This window comes from Pristiophorus japonicus, chromosome 15 (genome assembly GCF_044704955.1).
Source record: "Pristiophorus japonicus isolate sPriJap1 chromosome 15, sPriJap1.hap1, whole genome shotgun sequence".
Lineage (NCBI taxonomy): Eukaryota > Metazoa > Chordata > Chondrichthyes > Pristiophoridae > Pristiophorus > Pristiophorus japonicus.
Genome location: NC_091991.1, coordinates 12,072,192 through 12,093,598, shown reverse-complemented (window position 1 = coordinate 12,093,598; position 21,407 = coordinate 12,072,192). Strand labels below are relative to the sequence as shown.

At 49.9% G+C, this 21,407-nt stretch overlaps 1 protein-coding gene across 2 annotated transcripts in view; it reads left to right on the top strand.

The window, feature by feature from the left end:
* The window catches only part of LOC139280605 (plakophilin-2-like), an 87,284-nt gene that overhangs the window by 49,225 nt on the left and 16,652 nt on the right, over positions 1-21,407 (top strand). For both annotated transcript variants that reach the window (XM_070900154.1, XM_070900153.1), the window contains exons 4-6: positions 2,853-2,991; positions 4,153-4,360; positions 11,478-11,649. In XM_070900154.1, the coding sequence (XP_070756255.1) occupies positions 2,853-2,991; positions 4,153-4,360; positions 11,478-11,649 (519 nt within the window). The remainder of the gene's footprint in view (positions 1-2,852; positions 2,992-4,152; positions 4,361-11,477; positions 11,650-21,407) is intronic.

The following is a 21,407-nucleotide window of genomic DNA, read 5'->3' as shown; positions in this document are numbered from 1 at the left end:
CTATGGGAATGTTCTGATTCGGTGCATGTGTTGTATGTCAGTGTCTATGGGGATGTTCTGATTCGGTGCCTATGTTGTATGTCAGTGTCTATGGGAATGTGCTGATTCGGTGCATGTGTTGTGTGTCAGTGTCTATGGGGATGTTGTGATTCGGTGCCTGTGTTGTGTCAGTGTCTATGGGGATGTTCTGATTCGGTGCATGTGTTGTATGTCAGTGTCTATGGGGCTGTGCTGATTCGGTGCATGTGTTGTGTGTCAGTGCCTATGGGAATGTTCTGATTCGGTGCATGTGTTGTGTGTCAGTGTCTATGGGAATGTTTTGATTTGGTGCATGTGTTGTATGTCAGTGTCTATGGGGATGTTCTGATGTTGGTGCATGTGTTGTGTGTCTGTGTCTATGGGGATGTGCTGATTCGGTGCCTGTGTTGTGTGTCAGTGTCTATGGGAATGTTCTGATTCGGTGCCTGTGTTGTATGTCAGTGTCTATGGGAATGTTCTGATTCGGTGCATGTGTTGTGTGTCAGTGTCTATGGGAATGTTCTGATTCGGTGCCTGTGTTGTGTGTCAGTGTCTATGGGGATGTGCTGATTCGGTGCCTGTGTTGTGTCAGTGTCTATGGGAATGTTCTGATTCGGTGCCTGTGTTGTATGTCAGTGTCTATGGGGATGTTCTGATTCGGTGCCTGTGTTGTGTCAGTGTCTATGGGGATGTGCTGATTCGGTGCATGTGTTGTGTCAGTGTCTATGGGAATGTGCTGATTCGGTGCCTGTGTTGTATGTCAGTGTCAATGGGGATGTTCTGATTCGGTGCATGTGTTGTATGTCAGTGTCGATGGGGATGTGCTGATTCGGTGCATGTGTTGTGTGTCAGTGTCTATGGGGATGTGCTGATTCGGTGCATGTGTTGTGTCAGTGTCTATGGGAATGTTCTGATTCGGTGCCTGTGTTGTATGTCAGTGTCGATGGGGATGTGCTGATTCGGTGCATGTGTTGTGTCAGTGTCTATGGGAATGTTCTGATTCGGTGCCTGTGTTGTGTCAGTGTCTATGGGGATGTTCTGATTCGGTGCATGTGTTGTGTCAGTGTCTATGGGGATGTGCTGATTCGGTGCATGTGTTGTGTCAGTGTCTATGGGGATGTGCTGATTCGGTGCATGTGTTGTGTCAGTGTCTATGGGGATGTGCTGATTCGGTGCATGTGTTGTGTCAGTGTCTATGGGGATGTGCTGATTCGGTGCCTGTGTTGTGTGTCAGTGTCTATGGGGATGTGCTGATTCGGTGCCTGTGTTGTGTGTCAGTGTCTATGGGGATGTGCTGATTCGTTGCATGTGTTGTGTCAGTGTCTATGGGGATGTTCTGATTCGGTGCATGTGTTGTATGTCAGTGTCTATGGGGATGTTGTGATTCGGTGCATGTGTTGTGTCAGTGTCTATGGGAATGTGCTGATTCGGTGCCTGTGTTGTGTCAGTGTCTATGGGAATGTGCTGATTTGGTGCATGTGCTGTATGTCAGTGTCTATGGGGATGTTCTGATTCGGTGCATGTGTTGTATGTCAGTGTCTATGGGGATGTTCTGATTCGGTGCATGTGCTGTATGTCAGTGTCTATGGGAATGTGCTGATTCGGTGCCTGTGTTGTATGTCAGTGTCTATGGGGATGTTCTGATTCGGTGCCTGTGTTGTGTGTCAGTGTCTATGGGGATGTTCTGATTCGGTGCATGTGTTGTATGTCAGTGTCTATGGGGATGTTCTGATTCGGTGCATGTGTTGTGTCAGTGTCTATGGGGATGTTCTGATTCGGTGCATGTGTTGTGTCAGTGTCTATGGGGATGTTCTGATTCGGTGCATGTGTTGTGTCAGTGTCTATGGGGATGTTCTGATTCGGTGCATGTGTTGTATGTCAGTGTCTATGGGAATGTTCTGATTCGGTGCCTGTGTTGTATGTCAGTGTCTATGGGGATGTTCTGATTCGGTGCATGTGCTGTATGTCAGTGTCTATGGGAATGTTCTGATTCGGTGCCTGTGTTGTATGTCAGTGTCTATGGGGATGTTCTGATTCGGTGCATGTGCTGTATGTCAGTGTCTATGGGGATGTTCTGATTCGGTGCCTGTGTTGTGTGTCAGTGTCTATGGGGATGTTCTGATTCGGTGCATGTGTTGTGTGTCAGTGTCTATGGGGATGTTCTGATTCGGTGCATGTGTTGTGTCAGTGTCTATGGGGATGTTCTGATTCGGTGCATGTGTTGTGTCAGTGTCTATGGGGATGTTCTGATTCGGTGCATGTGCTGTATGTCAGTGTCTATGGGGATGTTCTGATTCGGTGCCTGTGTTGTGTGTCAGTGTCTATGGGGATGTTCTGATTCGGTGCATGTGTTGTGTGTCAGTGTCTATGGGGATGTTCTGATTCGGTGCATGTGTTGTGTCAGTGTCTATGGGGATGTTCTGATTCGGTGCATGTGTTGTGTCAGTGTCTATGGGGATGTTCTGATTCGGTGCATGTGTTGTGTCAGTGTCTATGGGGATGTTCTGATTCGGTGCCTGTGTTGTGTCAGTGTCGATGGGGATGTTCTGATTCGGTGCATGTGTTGTGTCAGTGTCTATGGGAATGTTCTGATTCGGTGCATGTGCTGTATGTCAGTGTCTATGGGGATGTTCTGATGTTGGTGCCTGTGTTGTATGTCAGTGTCGATGGGGATGTTCTGATTCGGTGCATGTGTTGTGTCAGTGTCTGTGGGGATGTTCTGATGTTGGTGCCTGTGTTGTGTGTCAGTGTCGATGGGGATGTTCTGATTCGGTGCATGTGTTGTGTCAGTGTCTATGGGATTGTTCTGATTCGGTGCATGTGTTGTGTTTTAGTATCTATGGGGAAGTAGATGTCGAGTGGACAATGGAAACTGCAGTTGCCGCCCTGTCACATGACAACATCGACTACGCGGTGTACGGGGCGAATTTCATCCAACACGAATGCTTCCACAGACCTGACGCAAAGAAAGAAGTAAGTCAGAGTTCATCTTTTAAAGTAATGGGTAGAGTTTCATGGCGTTCAAAAGGACTGAACTAATGAACATAAGAATTGGGAGCAAGAGTCGGCCATTGGGCCCCTCGAGCCTGCTCTGCCATTCAATAAGATCATGGCTGATCTTCCACCTCAACTCCACTTTCCCGCCCAATCTCCATATCGCTTGATTCCCCTAGAGTCCAAAAATCTATCTGTCTCCGCTTTGAATATACTCAACAACTGAGCATCCACAGACCTCTGGGGTAGAGAATTCCAAAGATTCACAGCCCTCTGAGTCAAGAAGTGTCTCCTCATCTTGGTCCTAAATGGCCGACCCTTTATCCCGAGACTGTGCCCCCTGGTTCTGGACTCCCCAGCCAGAGGAAACATCCTCCCTGCAGCTACCCTGTCAATCCCCTTCAGAATCTTATGTTTCAATGAGATCACCTCTGATTCATCTAAATACCAGAGAGTATAGGCCCAATCTATTCAGTCTCTCCTCGTAGGACAACCCTCTCATCCCAGGGATCAATGCAGTGAACCTTTGTTGCACCGCCTCTAAGGCAACTATATCCTTCCTCAAACTGTGTACAGTACTCCAGGTATGGTCTCACCAAGGCCCTGTACAGTTGCAGCAAAACTTCCTTAGTCTTGTACTCCAACTCCCTTGCAATAAAGGCCAACATGGAATTTGCCTTCCTGAGAATTTATGTAGCGCTGGTTGCGTAATAAAATGTCCCAAAATACTTTGCTGGAACGTAATCAGACAGAAATTGACACCGAGTCACAGAAGATGAGATTGGGGCAGGTGACTGAAAGCCTGGTCAAAGAGGAAATTTTTAAGGAGGAGAGATATTTAAAGAGACGTTTCCCCATGCAGCCAGGGCCCCAAGCTCTGGAATTCCCTCCCTAAACCTCTCTGCCTCTGTCCCTCCTTTAAAATGCTCCTTAAAAGTTGTCTCACTGACCAAGCTTTTTGGTCACCTGTCCTAATGTCCCCTTTTGTGGCTCAGTATCAAATTTTATCTGGTTGCACTCCTGTGAAGCGCCTTGGGACTTTTCCCTACGTTATAGGCGCTATATGAATGCGTGTTGTGTGTTGTCTACCATGTACTGTGACCCACTGCTGAGTGTTTCAAAATTGCCTACTTTACACAGCTTTACGCTTTGGATGGAATTGAGAAACTCATCGCTCTGCTGAGCAACGAGGATGTCGAGGTTCAAAGGGCGGCCTGTGGGGCAATCCGGAACGGCGTGTTTGAGGAGAATGATAGCAAGCTTGAAGTGAAGGAGCACAACGGACTCCAGAAACTGGTGCAGCTCCTCGGGCAATCCAGCGACATCGATACAAAGAAACAGATCACCGGTCTGTTCATCAGCATTTACTCTCGCTTTCTGAACAACATTTTCCAACTTTCAACGTTAAGGGGGCTTAAACCTAACATCAGGGAGGAGGGGGTAGAGCAGTGAGGCCTGGCATCCCTCCTTTATACACACCACCCGATTTCCTCTTGCCTGATTCAGGGTGTATATTTATTTTAATTCATTCTTGGGATGTGGCGTCGCTGGCAAGGCCGGCATTTATTGCCTATCCCTAACTGCCCTTGAGAAGGTGGTGGTGAGCCGCCTTCTTGAACCGCTGCAGTCCGTGTGGCGAAGGTGCTCTCACAGTGCTGTTAGGGAGGGAGTTCCAGGATTGTGACCCAGCGACGATGAAGGAACGGCCGATATATTTCCAAGTTAAGATGATGTCTGACTCGGAGGAGAACGTGGAGGTGGTGGTGTTCCCATGCGCCTGCTGCCCTTGTCCTTCTAGGTGGTAGAGGTCGTGGGTTTGGGAGGTGCTGCCGAAGAAGCCTTGGCGAGTTGCTGCAGTGCATCTTGTAGATGGTGCACACTGCAGCCACGGTGCGCCGGTGGTGGAGGGAGTGAGTGTTGAAGGTGGTGGATAACAAGCGGCTGATACATTCCTACCCATTTTGCCCCCACTGCCAAACTTAAATATAAAACCCCAAATTTCAAAATTCTGTGGCCATTGCGACACACTCCCACCGTGACTTGGGCGTGAATCGATCGTAACGTTCAAAGGTTAGGCAAGGGGCTGTACAGGCTGAGTCCATGCCTTGCATGAAGCTACCCGCGATGACCTGGTGGGGGGGAACGGAGCCTCAACCTGCCATCGATGTAATGATGGGGGTGGGGTCCCCCTGTATCGGGAGCCCCTGTACTCTCTGCGTACGGTTAGTATAGGCTGGTCAGAACAGGGGATCTCACGGACCACCGAAATAAACAGTGACCACCAGGGGGGAATCCAGCTCTGGTTAATGGCTCAGCTCTGAGACAGAAGGTTGTAGGTTCATCGTCCCACTCCAGGAACTTGAGCCCATAATACAGGCTGAGGGAGCGCTGCACTGTCAGAGGGGCAGTACTGAGGGAGCGCTGCACTGTCAGAGGGGCAGTACTGAGGGAGCGCTGCACTGTCGGAGGGGCAGTACTGAGGGAGCGCTGCACTGTCAGAGGGGCAGTACTGAGGGAGTGCTGCCCTGTCGGAGGGGCAGTACTGAGGGAGCGGCGCACTGTCGGAGGAGCAGTACTGAGGGAACGCCGCACTGTCGGAGGGGCAGTACTGAGGGAGTGCTGCCCTGTCAGAGGGGCAGTACTGAGGGAGTGCTGCCCTGTCAGAGGGGCAGTACTGAGGATGTGCTGCACTGTCGGAGGGGCAGCACTGAGGGAGTGCCGCACTGTCGGAGGGGCAGTACTGAGGATGCGCTGCCCTGTCGGAGGGTCAGTACTGAGGGAGTGCTGCCCTGTCGGAGGGGCAGTACTGAGGGAGTGCTGCCCTGTCGGAGGGTCAGTACTGAGGGAGTGCTGCACTGTTGGAGGGCCGTCTTTTGGATGAGACATTAAATCGAGTGGTCTCTCGAGTGAATGTAAAAGATCCCATGGCAGTATTTTGAGAGCAGGGGAGTTCTCGTAGCCAATATTTATCGCTCAATCAACATCACTAAAACAGATCATTTGGTCATTTAACACATTGCAAGTACATTTAATACTTGGATATGCACTTGAAGTATTGTAACCTACACAACCAAGCTACTGCACCTATACAAAGTGCAATTAGTTTGGATAGCTGTTTTTCGGCGGGCACAGACACACTGGGTCGAATGGCCTCCTTCTGTGCTGTAAATTTGTGGGACCTTGCTGTGCACAAATTGGCTGCTGTGTTTCCTACATTACAACGGTGACTACACTTCAAAAGTACTTTGTTGGTTGTAAAGCGCTTTGGGGCGTCCTGAGGTGGTGAACGGAGCTATAGAAATGCAAGTCTTTTTTCTCATCAATCGTAGACTACGTTGGGAATATTTGGACCTTTGTTGATTTTCTCTATGGGATATAGTCATTGACTGTCAAATGGCATCTTCTAAATCCTTCTCTGTATTTTTACTGTCAAAATTAACATTTAAAGATGACCAAATGAATAATTTATGATGGGCACATTAATCATTTAAACAGTGCCAATCAGAAAATAGTACTCATTGTTCCCAGCCTGAAGGCTCTGTGCTTCAATGCGAGGAGTATTCGTAATAAGGCGGACGAATTAATTGCGCAGGCAGCTATTAACGAATACAATACAATTGGGATTACAGAGACATGGCTCCAGGGTGACCAAGGCTGGGAACTCAACATCCAGGGGTATTCAACATTCAGGAAGGATAGACAGAAAGAAAAAGGAGGTGGAGTAGCGTTACTGGTTAGAGAAGAAATTAACGCAATGGTAAGGAAGGACATTAGCCTGGATGATGTGGAATCTGTATGGGTAGAGCTGCGGAATACCAACGGGCAGAAAACGCTAGTGGGAGTTGTGTACAGACCACCAAACAGTAGTAGTGAGGTTGGGGACAGCATCAAACAAGAAATTAGGGATGCGTGCAATAAAGGTACAGCAGTTATCATGCGTGACTTTAATCTACATATTGATTGGGCTAACCAAACTGGTAGCAGTACTGTATAGGAGGATTTCCTGGAGTGTATATAGGGATGGTTTTCTAAACCAATATGTCGAGGAACCAACTAGAGGGCTGGCCATCCTAGACTGGGTGATGTGTAATGAGAAAGGACTAATTAACAATCTAATTGTGCAAGGCCCAACTATGGTAGAATTCTTTATTAAGATGGAGAGTGACACAGTTAATTCAGAGACTAGTGTCCTGAACTTGGGGAAAGATAACTTTGATGGTATGAGACGTGAATTGGCTAGAATAGACTGGCGAATGATACTTAAAGGGTTGACAATGGCAAACATTTAAAGATCACATGGATGAACTTCAACAATTGTACATCCCTGTCTGGAGTAAAAATAAAACGGGGAAGGTGGCTCAACCGTGGCTAACAAGGGAAATTAAGGATAGTGTTAAATCCAAGGAAGAGGCATATAAATTGGTCAGAAAAAGCAGCAAACCCGAGGACTGGGAGAAATTTAGAATTCAGCAGAGGAGGACAAAGGGTTTAATTAGGAGGGGGGAAATAGAGTATGGGAGGAAGCTTGCTGGGAATATAAAAACTGACTGCAAAAGCTTCTATAGATATGTGAAGAGAAAAAGATTAGTGAAGACAAATGTGGGTCCCTTGCTGTCAGAATCAGGTGAATTTATAATGGGGAACAAAGAAATGGCAGACCAATTGAACAAATACTTTGGTTCTGTCTTCACGCAGGAAGACACAAATAACGTTCCGGAAATACTAGGGGACGGCGGGTCTAGCGAGAAGGAGGAACTGAAGGAAATCCTTATCAGTCAGGAAATTGTGTTAGGGAAATTGATGGGATTGAAGGCCGATAAATCCCTGGGGCCTGATAGTCTGCATCTCAGAGTACTTAAGGAAGTGGCCCTAGAAATAGTGGATGCATTGGTGGCCATCTTCCAACAGTCTATCGACTCTGGATCAGTTCCTATGGACTGAAGGGTAGCTAATGTAACACCACTTTTTAAGAAAGGGGGGAAAGAGAAAATGGGTAATTATAGACCGGTTAGCCTGACATCAGTAGTGGGGAAAATGTTGGAATCAATCACGAAGGATGAAATAGCAGCGCATTTGGAAAGCAGTGACGGGATCGGTCCAAGTCAGCGTGGATTTATGAAAGGGAAATCATGCTTGACAAATCTTCTGGAATTTTTTGAGGATGTAACTAACAGAGTGGACAAGGGAGAACCCATGGATGTGGTGTATTTGGATTTTCAAAAGGCTTTTGACAAGGTCCCACACAAGAGATTGGTGTGCAAAATTAAAACCCATGGCACTGGGGGTAATGTACTGACGTGGATAGAGAACTGGTTGGCAGACAGGAAGCAGAGAGTCGGGATAAACGGGCCCTTTTCAGAATGGCAGGCAGTGACTAGTGGGGTGTCGCAAGGCTCAGTGCTGGGACCCCAGCTATTTACAATATACATCAATGATTTAGATGAAGGAATTGAGAGTAATATCTCCAAGTTTGCAGATGATACTAAGCTGGGTGGCAGTGTGAGCTGTGAGGAGGATGCTAAGAGGCTGCAGGGTTACTTGGGTAGGTTAGGTGAGTGGGCAAATGCATGGCAAATGCAGTATAATATGGCTAAATATGAGGTTATCCACTTTGGTGTAAAAACATGAAGGTAGAATATTATCTGAATGGTGGCAGATTAGGAAAAGGGGAGGTGCAACGAGACCTGGTACATCATGGTGTCATGGTACATCAGTCATTGAAGGTTGGCATGCAGGTGCAGCAGGTGGTGAAGAAGGCAATGGCATGTTGGCCTTGATAGCTAGGGGATTTGAGTATAGGAGCAGGGAGGTCTTGCTGCAGCTGTACCGGGCCTTGGTGAGGCCTCATCTGGAATATTGTGTTCAGTTTTGGAACCCCTACTCTGAAGAAGGACATTCTTGCTATTGAGGGAGTGCAGTAAAGGTTCACCAGACTGATTCCCAGGATGACAGGACTGACATATGAGGAGAGACTGGATAGACTGGGCCTGTATTCACTAGAGTTTCGAAGAATGAGAGGGGATCTCATAGAAACATATAAAATTCTGATGGGATTGGACACATTAGATGCAGGAAAAATTTTCCTGATGTTGGGGAAGTCCAGAACCAGGGGTCACAGGCTAAGGATAAGGTGTAAGCCATTTAGGACCGAGATGAGGAGAAACTTCTTCACTCAGAGTTGTTAACCTGTGGAATTCCCTAACGCAGAGAGTTGTTGATGCCAGTTCGTTAGATATATTCAAGAGGGAGTTGGATATGGCCCTTATGGCTAAAGGGATCAAGGGGTATGGAGAGAAAGCAGGAAAGGGGTACTGAGGTGAATGATCAGCCATGATCTTATTGAATGGTGGTGCAGGCTCGAAGGGCCAAATGGCCTACTCCTGTACCTATTTTCTTTGTTTCTATGTTTCTATGAATGGGGGTCTTATGGATTCTCCCACCCAGGGGGAAGGGAGGAGGAAGTTGGATGTACAACACAAAACCTTGCATTTATATAGCATCTTTTAACATCATCATGGGCAGTCCCTCGAAATCGAGGAAGACTGGCTTCCGCTCTAAAAGTGAGTTCTCAGGTGACTGAACAGTCCAATACGGGAATTACAGACTGTCACAGGTGGGACAGACAGCCGTTGAGGGAAAAGGTGGGTGGGACTGGTTTGCCACACGCTCCCTCCGCTGCCTGCGCTTGTTTTCTGCTTGCTCTCGGCGACGAGACTCGAGGTGTTCAGCGCCCTCCCAGATGCTTTTCCTCCATTTAGGGCGGTCTTTGGCCAGGGACTCCCAGGTGTCGGTGGGGGATGTTGCACTTTATCAGGGAGGCTTTGAGGGTGTCCTTGAAACGTTTACTCTGCCCACCTGGGGCTTGCTTGCCGTGAAGGAGTTCCGAGTAGAGTTCAGTAAAACATCCGAAGGCGCTTCACAGGAATGTTATCAAACAATATTTCCGATCCACATAAAGATATTGGGACAGGCGACCAAAAGTTTGGTCAAAGAGGTAGGCTTTAAGGAGCATCATAAGGGAAGAGAGAGAGGTGGCGAGGTTTAGGGGGAGAGAGAGGTGGAGAGGTTTAGGGAGGGAGTTCCAGAGCTTGGAGCCCCGGCAGCTGAAGGCACGGCCATCAATGTTGGAGTGAAGGGAGTCAGGGATGCTCAAGAGGGCAGAACTGGAGGAGTGCAGAGATCGCAGAGGGGTTGTGGGGCTGGAGGAGATTACAGAGATGGAGAGGGAGCGAGGGCCATGGAGGGATTTGAAAACAAGGATGAGAATTTTAAAATCAAAGCGTTGCTGTACCGGGAGCCAATGTAGGTCAGCGAGCACGGGGGGTGATGGGTGAGCGGGACTAGGTGCAAGTTGGGACACGGGGCAGCAGAGTTTTGGATGAGCTCAAGTTTACGGAGGGTGGAAAAAATAGCTGCGAAGGTTCGGTGGAGACCTGAGAGAGAGCGGGAAATGAAATGGTTATTGGGGTTGCTGACTTGTGTCACTGTCACTGCTTGCTTTTAAGAACAGCCATGGAACTATATTTTACAGCACAGAAGGAGGCCAATCGGCCCATTTATCTGTGCATGCTCTTTGCGAGAACAATCTAACACTAGTTCCCTTTCACTGCGATCTCCCCAGAGCCCTGTATCTTCCTTGCTTCAAATATTAATCCACTTTCCCCCCCCAAAAGATGCAATGGTCTCTGCCTCACCTATTGCTTTGTGCAAAGCGTTCGAGCCTCTGCAGAGATAAATTCTCCGAATCCCTCGCATCCTGTTTTATGTACATAATCATCTGGAAGCAGAGAATTTACAGCACAGAAACAGGCCATTCGGCCCAACTGGTCGATTCCGGCGTCTACGCTCCACACCAGCCTCCTCCCACCCCTCTTCATCTCACCCCATCACCATATCCTTCTATTCCTTTTCCCTCATGTGTTTATCCAGCTTCCCCTTAAATGCATCGATACTATTCGCCTCAACCACTCCCGGTGATAGCGAGTTCCACATTCTCCCCACTCTCGGGGTTAAGAAGTTTCTCCTGAATTCCCCATTGGATTTATTAGTGACTATCATATTTATGCTCTATGGTTCTGGCCTCCCACAAGTAGAAACATCTTCCCTACGTCTACCCTCTCAAACCCTTTCATCATCTTAAAGACCTCTACCAGTTCACCCCTCAGCTTACTCTTTTCTAGAGAAAAGAGCCCCGGCCTGTTCAATCTTTTCTGATACTCAGTTCAGGTATCCTCCTTGTAAATCTTTTTTGCACCTGCTCCAGTGCCTCGATATCCTTTCTTGCAGTTGAAGATTTGATTATCTGGTCACACCACTGTGCCTTCTGGTAAAATAGAATTTAAGTTGTTGTGAAGCTGGACAGTTCCAGTGAGGAAAGTTTAAGCAGTTAATGCAGGTCCGTTGTTCAGAGTGAAAGGCTGTCTGCGTCTGACTGATGTTTCACTCTTCCTTTGTGCACATGTCAGGATTACTGTGGAACCTGTCGTCCAATGAGCATCTGAAAGCTGATCTGATCGAGAGTGCTCTCAATCCCTTGACCACATCAATCATCATTCCGTTCGCCGGCTGGCCTGATGGCGATGTCAAGCACTTAGATGTGGATCCCGACATCTTCTACAACACCACTGGCTGCATGAGGTGAGCTGCTTCTGATTCTCGGACACAGTTTACATAGCTGTGGAAAGCAAGACCTACAAAGTTGTCATAACCGTCTTAGCCATGGCTCAGTGAGTCAAGCACTCGCCCTTCAATCACAGGGTTCAAGTCCCACTCCGGAGACTAGAGCACAAAATCTAGGCTGACACTCCCAGTGCAGTGCTGAGGGAGTGCTGCACTGTCGGAGGGGCAGTACTGAGGGAGCGCCGCACTGTCGGAGGGGCAGTACTGAGGGAGCGCCGCACTCTCGGAGGGGCAGTACTGAGGGAGCGCCGCACTCTCGGAGGGGCAGTACTGAGGGAGCGCCGCACTCTCGGAGGGGCAGTACTGAGGGAGCGCCGCACTGTCGGAGGGACAGTACTGAGGAAGTGTTGCACTGTCGGAGGGGCAGTACTGAGGGAGTGCTGCACTGTCGGAGGGGCAGTACTGAGGGAGTGCTGCACTGTCGGAGGGGCAGTACTGAGGCAGCGCCGCACTGTCGGAGGGGCAGTACTGAGGGAGCACTGCACTGTCGGACGGGCAGTACTGAGGGAGTGCTGCACTGTCGGAGGGGCAGTACTGAGGAAGTGCCGCACTGTCAGAGGGGCAGTACTGAGGGAGCGCCGCACTGTCGGGGGGGCAGTACTGAGGGAGCGCCGCATTGTCAGAGGGACAGTATTGAAGGCTGCACTGTCGGAGGGGCAGTATTGAAGGCTGCACTGTCGGAGCGGCAGTAATGAGGGAGCGCTGCACTGTCGGAGGTGCCGTCTTTCAGATGACTTGTTTAACCGAGGCCCCGTCTGCTCTCTCAGGTGGACATCATAGATCTCATGTCACTATTTTAAAGAAAAGCAGGGGAGTTCTCCCCGGTGTCCTGGCTCAATAGTTATCCCTCAATCAACATCACTAAAAACAGATGATCTGGTCATTATCACGTTGCTGTTTGTGGGAGCTTGCTGTGCGCTAATTGGCCGTCGTACTTCCTACATTACAACAGTGACCACATTTCATAAAGCACTTCATTGGTAAAGTGCTGGGAAGGTCAAGAGGTCATGAAAGCAACTGTAGAAAATGCAAGTCTTTTTCTTGTAAACGTACAAGCTTCTATTTACCCTTCAGGCTGGTTTCTATCTCTCGCAAATCTTGGGGTTCCAGTGTGATTTTTAGTTCTCGATAGTGCTGGATTAATTGAACCATCTATGAGTCAGGGAAGAGCTGTCGGCTGCCCACGCTCGGTACTCCCACAGTACACCGCTCTCCGTAACATACAGTCAGGAGAATTCGGTGTGACCACACCCAGTGCTTCCTGCCATCACCCCTGAACGGCCTGGCTCTAATTTTAAGGTTCTGTCCCTTGTTCTGGACTCCCCCCACGAGAGGGAATAGTCTCTCTCTCTCTCTCTCTCTCTCTACCCTATCGAATCCTGTAATCATCTTAAACATCTTGACTAGATCACCCCTTAATCTACACTCGAGGGAATACAAGCCCAGTCTGTGCAAACTGTCCTCATAATTTAACCCTTTTATCATCCGTTGTGTTGCATTTAGAATAACTCCACACGATTGTACATCTTAAGCTCAAACTGTTGTGACCTTGGTCTCTTTAATGTAACTCCAGAGTGAGGAGACAGCATGGTAGACTGCCTTTTATACCTGCTTGCCCAGGGTGTGCTCCCCCTTGTGGCAAGTCTTAGAAACATAGAAAAACATAGAAAATAGGTGCAGGAGCAGGCCATTCAGCCCTTCTAGCCTACACCGCCATTCAATGAGTTCATGGCTGAACATGAAACATGCAGGTCCAGACTTGATGCGAATTAGGATATGGACAAGAGAGATTTGGATGAACTCAAGTTTATGGGGAGTGGAAGATGGGAGGCTGGCCAGGAGAGTATTGGAATAGTCAAGTCTAGAAGTAACAAAGGCATGGGTGAGGGCTCCAGCAGCAGATGAGCTGAGGGAGGGACGCAGTCGGGCGATACGGAGATAAAATATGTGGACCCAGTGAAGTGGTCGGAAGCTCACCTCGGGGTAAGAATTACCACCACGGTTGTGAATGTCTGGTTTGGCCTCAGACAGTTGTCAGAGAGTTTGTGTCGGAGATATAGTTATTTGCACTAGAGAAATGCTCTAATTGGGTCTCTATGATCACATGACCTGATTGCTGATTGGGGGATAAGACACACCCAGCAGTTTTACATATTGGTAGTGTTTACATACATAACATGGTGAATCTGCTGCTCTCCCTCCCAGGCCGATATATCCTCCCTGAGGTGCGGGGCCAGAATTGAACCCAGTTACTCTACATGCGTTTTTTTTTAAAATGCAACTGCAGCATAACTCCCTCTAATTTGTGTTCCAGTTAAACCAGCACTAGGCTGCACTTGCGTGGTTTGTTTGCAAGACGTTATTAGTGCCACTGTTGAGATCTGACTGACATCCCATCGGGTTCACTTCCCAATTCCCCTGTGTGTCTTAAAACCTGCAACCTGTCCTCCATAGTGTGAGCGGGGTGGCGGGCAGGGGCAGTGGGATTAATCGGACAGCACTTCCACAGGCACAATGGGCCGAATGGCCTCCTCCTGTACTGTGAGATTCTACGTCACTGTTTGTTATAACTTTAGTCCTGAAGCACAAGACAAACCAAAATCAAACATTGTTAATGAATGTTTTTCCAAGTGAACAAATTAACTTTGTGGTTCACTGATAACCGCATTAGAAGGTGTTGTCTTGGCAGTGGGTTTATTTTGACATTGGCAACACTGGAGTCATTCTCGCTTTTCATTTGAAGAATTGACCCAGTGCCAATCGCAAGGCAGTTTATCTGGATCTGTGGGGCTGGGTTGCCCAGCAACACCGCTCTGCCTTGAAGCATCATTATGGGTTAGTTGAAAGCCAAGACTTTATTCGAATCTGCAACGCATGGCTTGGCTTGTTTTGGGCCATTGATGACTATGGAGCTGCAATGCTTTCAACACATTGCCGTGTGTTCCTGTAAATGCAGAAGATTCGGGGTCATTTAGTCGAGGACTCCCAAAGCAAGCCCTCTACTCGGAACTCTTACACGGCAAGCCCCAGGTGGGCAGAGGAAACGTTTCAAGGACACCCGCAAAGCCTCCTTGATAAAATGCAACATCCCCACCGACACCTGGGAGTTCTTGGCCAAAGATCACCCTAAGTGGAGGAAGTGCATCCGGGAGGGCGCTGAGCACCTTGAGTCTCGTCGCCGAGAGCATGCAGAAAACAAGTTTAGGCAGCGGAAGGAGCATGTGGCAAACCTGTCCCACCCTCCCTTTCCTTCAACCACTGTCTGTTCCACCTGTGACAGAGACTGTAATTCCCATATTGGACTGTTCAGTCACCTGAGAACTCACTTTTAGAGTGGAAGCAAGTCTTCCTCGATTCCGAGGGACTGCCTATGATGATGAGTCAAGATGCTGAAGACAACGAAAGTGTTTGATGGGGTAGAGAGACAGAAACTATTCCCTCTGGTGGGGGGGGAATCCAGAACAAGGGGGCATCACCTTAAAATTAGAGCCAGGCCGTTCAGGGGTGATGTCAAGAAGCACGCCTTCACACAAAGGGTGGTGGGAATCTGGAACACCCCCCCCCAAAAATGTTGTTGAGGCCGGGGGTCAATTGAAATTTCAAAACTGAGATTGGTAGATTTTTGTTCAGCAAGGGCCTTATTAAAAGAGGCGTAGAGTACAAACACAAGGACGTTATGCTAAACTTTTCTGAAACACTGGTTAGACCTCAGCTGGATTAATTCTGGGCACCACACGATAAGAAGGATGTCGCGGCCTTGGAGAGGGCACGGAGATTTACCAGAACGGCTCCGGGGGTGAGGGACCTCAGTTACATGGAGAGACTGAAGATGCAGAGAAGGTTTAGGGGAGAATTAATAGGGGTGCTCAAAATCATGAAGTGTTTTGATAGAGTAAATAAACAGACTGTTTCCACTGGCTGGGAGGGTCAGTAACCAGAGGTCACAGATTTAAAGTGATGAACCAAAGAACGAGAAGGGGAGATGAGGAATCTTTTGTTTACGCAGCGAGTTGTTGTGATCTGGAACCCGCTGCCTGAAAGGGCGGTGGGAACAGATTCAATTGTGGCTTTCAAAAAGGAATTGGATAAATGCTTGGAAGGAAAAAAAATACAGAGCTACAGGGAATAGCAGGGGGGAGTGGGACTAATTAGATCGCTCTTTCACAGAGCCGGCACAGGCACGATGGGCTGAATGGCCTCCTTCCATGCTGTGTGATTCTAACTCCACCTAGCCTCAATTTAAATACTTAAAGAGTACAGCTTCCCCCTCCCTTTCTAAATATTTAAATGATTCCATGTAATGTTCTCTACGCCTATCCTATCGAATCCCATCAAAATTTTAAAGGCGTATATCAGGTCTACCCTCGGCCTCCTATTTACCAGAATAAAGAGCCTCAACCCATTCAGTCTTTCCTGATGGGTAGAATCTCTCGGTTCTCACCAGGGGTTTGGATTCTATACAGAGAGGTGTCAGCTGTGGCTCAGTGCATAGGTCTCTTATCCCTGAGCCAGAAGATTGTGGGTTCAAGTCTCACTTCAGGGACTTGAATCTAGGCTGACACTCCCAGTGCAGTACTGAGGGAGCACTGCACTGTTGGAGGAGCAGTACTGAGGGAGCGCTGCACTGTTGGAGGGGCAGTACTGAGGGAGCACTGCACTGTTGGAGGAGCAGTACTGAGGGAGCGCTGCACTGTCGGAGGGGCAGTACTGAGGGAGCGCTGCACTGTCGGAGGGGCAGTACTGAGGGAGCGCTGTACTGTCGGAGGGGCAGTACTGAGGGAGCGCTGCACTGTCAGAGTTGCCGTCTTTTGGATGAGGCGTTAAACCTAGGCCCTGTCTGCCCTCTCGGGTGGAGGTAAAAGTTCCCACGGCACTATTTCGAAGAAGAGCAGAATTTTATCATCAGTGTCCTGGGACCAATATTTATCCCTCAATCAATATAACAAAACAGATTATCTGGGTCATTGCTGTATGTGGGAGCTTGTTGTGTGCAAATTGGCTGCCACGTTTCCAACATTACAACAGTGACTACACTCCAAAAGTACTTCATTAGCTGTAAAGCGTTTTGAGACATCTGATGGTCGTAAAAGACGCTATATAAATGCAAGTCTTTTTTTCTTCCTTGTGTCGGGGAGTTAGCGATATGAATGCATAGCCACAGGTGAATTAAGTAAACAGCAATTATGCGGATTTTCGTTCAGACACAGACCATGCCCGTGGGAGTCACTGGTTGTAGCAACAACGGTAGCTGCCGTTGTGCCGTGGTTGAACGGTTGAGTTGCCGCAGAGTGTGGGTCTGTGAATCCGGACAACCATCTGCCTGCCTGCCCTGAGCGGCACACCTGCTCTCGCCTCCTGAAAGGGACAGGCCGGCGTGAACCCCATGCGCGCGTTTGGATATTTGGACTGGTCAGGAAATAGCCAATTTAGTTTGTGGGAGCTTGCTGTGCGCAAATTGGCTGTCCGATAACCAAAAAAACCAGAAAAATGCCGGAACAACTGAGCAGGTGCGGCAGCGTCTGTGGAGGGAGGCTGAGGGCGAGCTGCCCATTTCACGAGGCTAAAGGCGCAAATCGTCCAGCGATTTGTGGTGATTCATAGCTCGCGGGGAATCTCTCCCTCGCCACAAGGTGCCGGGCGATTTACATGTCGAAAGCGTCGAGCGCCATTAAACGCACCGTGAGTTTGGCAGCAAATTCTGGGCCAGTGCATTTGTTCCAAACTCCTTTGTCTGCTAACTTAACGATTGTGTTTTAACGGAGTTGTGGCGAGGTGACCCTCCTTGCGAAGATTGCACTGCACAGTGTCAGCCCAAAGGTCTTGTAGTCGCTGCTGGTGCCGCGAGTCTGCACCGAGCCCTGGAGCGAAGTTCCTCACCGTCCCCCGGGGCGGAGACCCTCCACGCAGCTGCCCCTCGGGGGCGGAGACCCCCCCACAGCTGCCCCTCGGGGGCGGGGTCCCCCCCCAGGGCGGCCCCAGCGGACCTAGTGTTTTATCCGTCCCCAGTCTGTGCCTGGCCTCACTGATTCCCAGTTACGAGGGACTCTCCCTCACTGTCGGCATGTCCTGACAGGGCTTATGATCAGCGATCAGCAACTTTCCTGCACGAGTAGAGCCGGTTCCTGTTTAGTGAAATGCAAAGCAGAGCAGTAGGGGCAGGGCTGTCAGAACGGCAGTTGTGGGAAGTGAGTGCTTTTTAAATCGAGCAAAAAGTGGTTGATTGCTGCTTCCGTTAGAGGAATACCTTCCGGCAAACCACTCATACATGGAGAGACATGGATAGAGCCGAGAAGAATAAGGGGAGATTTTAATAGAGGTGTTCAGAATCATGAGTGGTTTTGATATATTAATGAAGAAGAAACTGTTTCCAATAAGCTGAAGTACAAAAGCCAAACACTGCGGATGCTGGAAATCTGATATAAAAACAGGCAGAGCTGGAAACACTCAGCAGGTCGGGCAGCATCTGTGGAGAGAGAGAGAGAGAGTTAACGTTTCAGGTCGGTGACCTATCGTCAGAACACAGAAAGGTCGTCGAGCTGAAACGTTAACTCTGATTCTCGCTCCACAGATGCTGCCCGAGCCACTGAGTACTTCCAGCATTTTCTGTTTTTATTCCAGTGGCAGGAGAATCGGTAACCAGAGGACACCGATTTAAGGTAATTGGCAAAAGTACCAGAGGGGTGAGATGGAGGATATTTTTACGCGGTGATGATCTGGAACGCGCTGCCTGAAAGGGCAGTGGGAACAGATTCGATTGCAACTTTTTGAAAAGGCAATTGGATAAATACTTGGAGAGGAAAAATGTGTCGGACTGCGGGGAAAGGGCAGGGCGGAATGCAACTGGATCGCTCTTTCGCAGAGCCGGCACAGGCTCGATGGGCCGAATGGCTCCCCGTGCTCATCGTTCCATGATTCTGTGAAAGCTGCGTGTCCCATATGGTAAACGCACTGCTGGTCGCCGCGATTCCGACTTGCCATTCCAGTGGAATCGACAGGTCGTGGGTTTGATGGTTCCTAGCAAGCTGGATACATCAGGGGAAAAAGAGAATGCGAGATACACGGAAAGTGAAGCTGAAGATAATTGCAACGTAAGCTCCAGGTCACTGGAGTGCTGAGTGATAACATTTTGTTTTCATAAACTGATATCTCTTCGAATTGTGGTTGAGCAATTATCTAATCATCAGAAAGTGATGTGAATTCCACACTCCCGCACTAGGAGATAAAAGAATGTTAACATGGTTATATTCTGCCTGCTGTTTAGTTATCTCAAAGATAAGCAGTTACATGGTCTCATTTAATCCATCACCTTCATGGAAATCTATGATTCCTATCATCAAATCCTACAGTCGCCCCTGGATTAAGGCATTCGAAGAACGTAACTATTTATTTGCATTGCGATCTGTGGCTATACCGCATTGCACAGGTCAGGAGTGTGATGGAACACTCCCCACTTGCCTGGGTGAGTGCAGCTCCAACAACACTCGAGAAACTCGACACCATCCAGGACAAAGCAGCCGCTTGATTGGCAACCCATCCACCACCTTCAACACTCACTCCCTCCACCACCGGCGCACCGTGGCTGCAGTGTGTACCATCTACAAGATGCACTGCAGCAACTCGCCAAGGCTTCTTCGGCAGCACCTCCCAAACCCACGACCTCTACCACCTAGAAGGACAAGGGCAGCAGGCACATGGGAACACCACCACCTCCACGTTCCCCTCCAAGTCACACACCATCCTGATTTGGAAATATATCGGCCGTTCCTTCATCGTCGCTGGGACACAATCCTGGAACTCCCTCCCTAACAGCACTGTGGGAGCACCTTCACCACACGGACTGCAGCGGTTCAAGAAGGCAGCTCACCACCATCTTCTCAAGGGGCAATTAGGGACGGGCAATAAATGCCGGCCTTGCCAGTGACGCCCACCTCCAATTAAGTTTTTAGTAGTTGCAAAGCGTCTCTGGGATGAAAACCCACGTGTTGCTGCTCTGTCACTGTAACTGTGGCGATGCTGTAACCATAGTGCTGCTGGACCTGTTACTACAGGTTGTAGGCACTCCTGACTGTGGGTGGGCAGCTGGTGGGTGCGAGGCCCGCTGGGTGTCAGGGTGGGTGGGGTGGGAGGGGGGCCCACTGGGTGGGTGAGTGGGTGGGTGGCCTCTGGGTGGGTGGGTGGGGGGGCCTGCTGGGTGTCGGGGTGGGTGGGGTGGGAGGGGGGCCCACTGGGTGGGTGAGTTGGTGGGTGGCCTCTGGGTGGGTGGGTGGGGGGGCCTGCTGGGTGTCGGGGGTGGGTGGGGTGGGAGGGGAGGCCCACTGGGTGGGTGAGTAGGTGGGTGGCCTCTGGGTGGGTGGGTGGGGGGGCCTGCTGGGTGTCGGGGGTGGGTGGGGTGGGAGGGGGGGTCCACTGGGTGGGTGAGTAGGTGGGTGGCCTCTGGGTGGGTGGGTGGGGGGGCCTGCTGGGTGTCGGGGGCGGTTGGGGGGCCCTGCTGGGTGTCGGGGTGGGTGGATGGACCAAAGCTGGCTCAGCCAGCATGGAGACGCTTGGTTTGAGGAGGCAGAGAGTCCTGTTGCCCGAGGTGCCCCACCGGCTGAGGTCAGCACACACTGCAGGCAGACACAGCTCCCCGCTGCTGGGCGAGAACTCTCGTTCCTACTCATCGGTCTGCCCTCCAGGACAATGTCGTCCAGTCTAGCACAGCGAGAGGCAAGGAAGAAAGAGTTTGAATTTATACACCGCCTTTCACCACCTCAGGCTGTCCGAAAACGCTTTATAGCCAATTAAATACTTTTGGAGTGTAGTCACTGTTGTAATGTGGGAAACGCGGCAGCCAATTTGTGCACAGCAAGCTCCCACAAACAGCAATGCGATAATGACCCAGATAATCTGATTTAGTGATGTTCGGTGAGGGATAAATATTGGCAACGGATAAAACATTACAAAGAGCCAGACATGCACACCACATGCCTGATCACATTCAGTCATTTATGTAATGGGCTACGCTGAGATTTGATCATCTGCAAAGATCAGGAGATTTCCTGGTGTGTTCCTTACACTACACCAGGGTCACGTGTGCACCAGGGTACAGAACCGACAGATTTTCAAACTGCTGTGTAGACGAGGGGATAGGTTGTCCAATTGCAATCCATTGTGCACAACCAACTATTATCTGGTGTCCGCCATGGCTCAGTGGGCAGCACCCTTGCCTCTGAGTCAGAACGCTGAGCCACTCCAACATGTAATCCAGCCAGATACACCGAGGGAGTGCAGCACTGTCGGAGGGGCAGTACTAAGGGAGCGCAGCACTGTCGGAGGGGCAGTACTGAGAGAGCGCTGCACTGTCGGAGGGGCAGTACTGAGGGAGCGCTGCACTGTCGGAGGGGCAGTACTGAGGGAGCGCTGCACTGTCGGAGGGGCAGTACTGAGGGGGCGCTGCACTGTCGGAGGGGCAGTACTGAGGGAGCGCTGCACTGTCGGAGGGGCAGTACTGAGGGGGCGCTGCACTGTCGGAGGGGCAGTACTGAGGGGGCGCTGCACTGTCGGAGGGGCAGTACTGAGGGAGCGCTGCACTGTCGGAGGGGCAGTACTGAGGGGGCGCTGCACTGTCGGAGGGGCAGTACTGAGGGGGCGCTGCACTGTCGGAGGGGCAGTACTGAGGGAGCGCCGCACTGTCGGAGGGGCAGTACTGAGGGAGCGCCGCACTGTCGGAGGGGCAG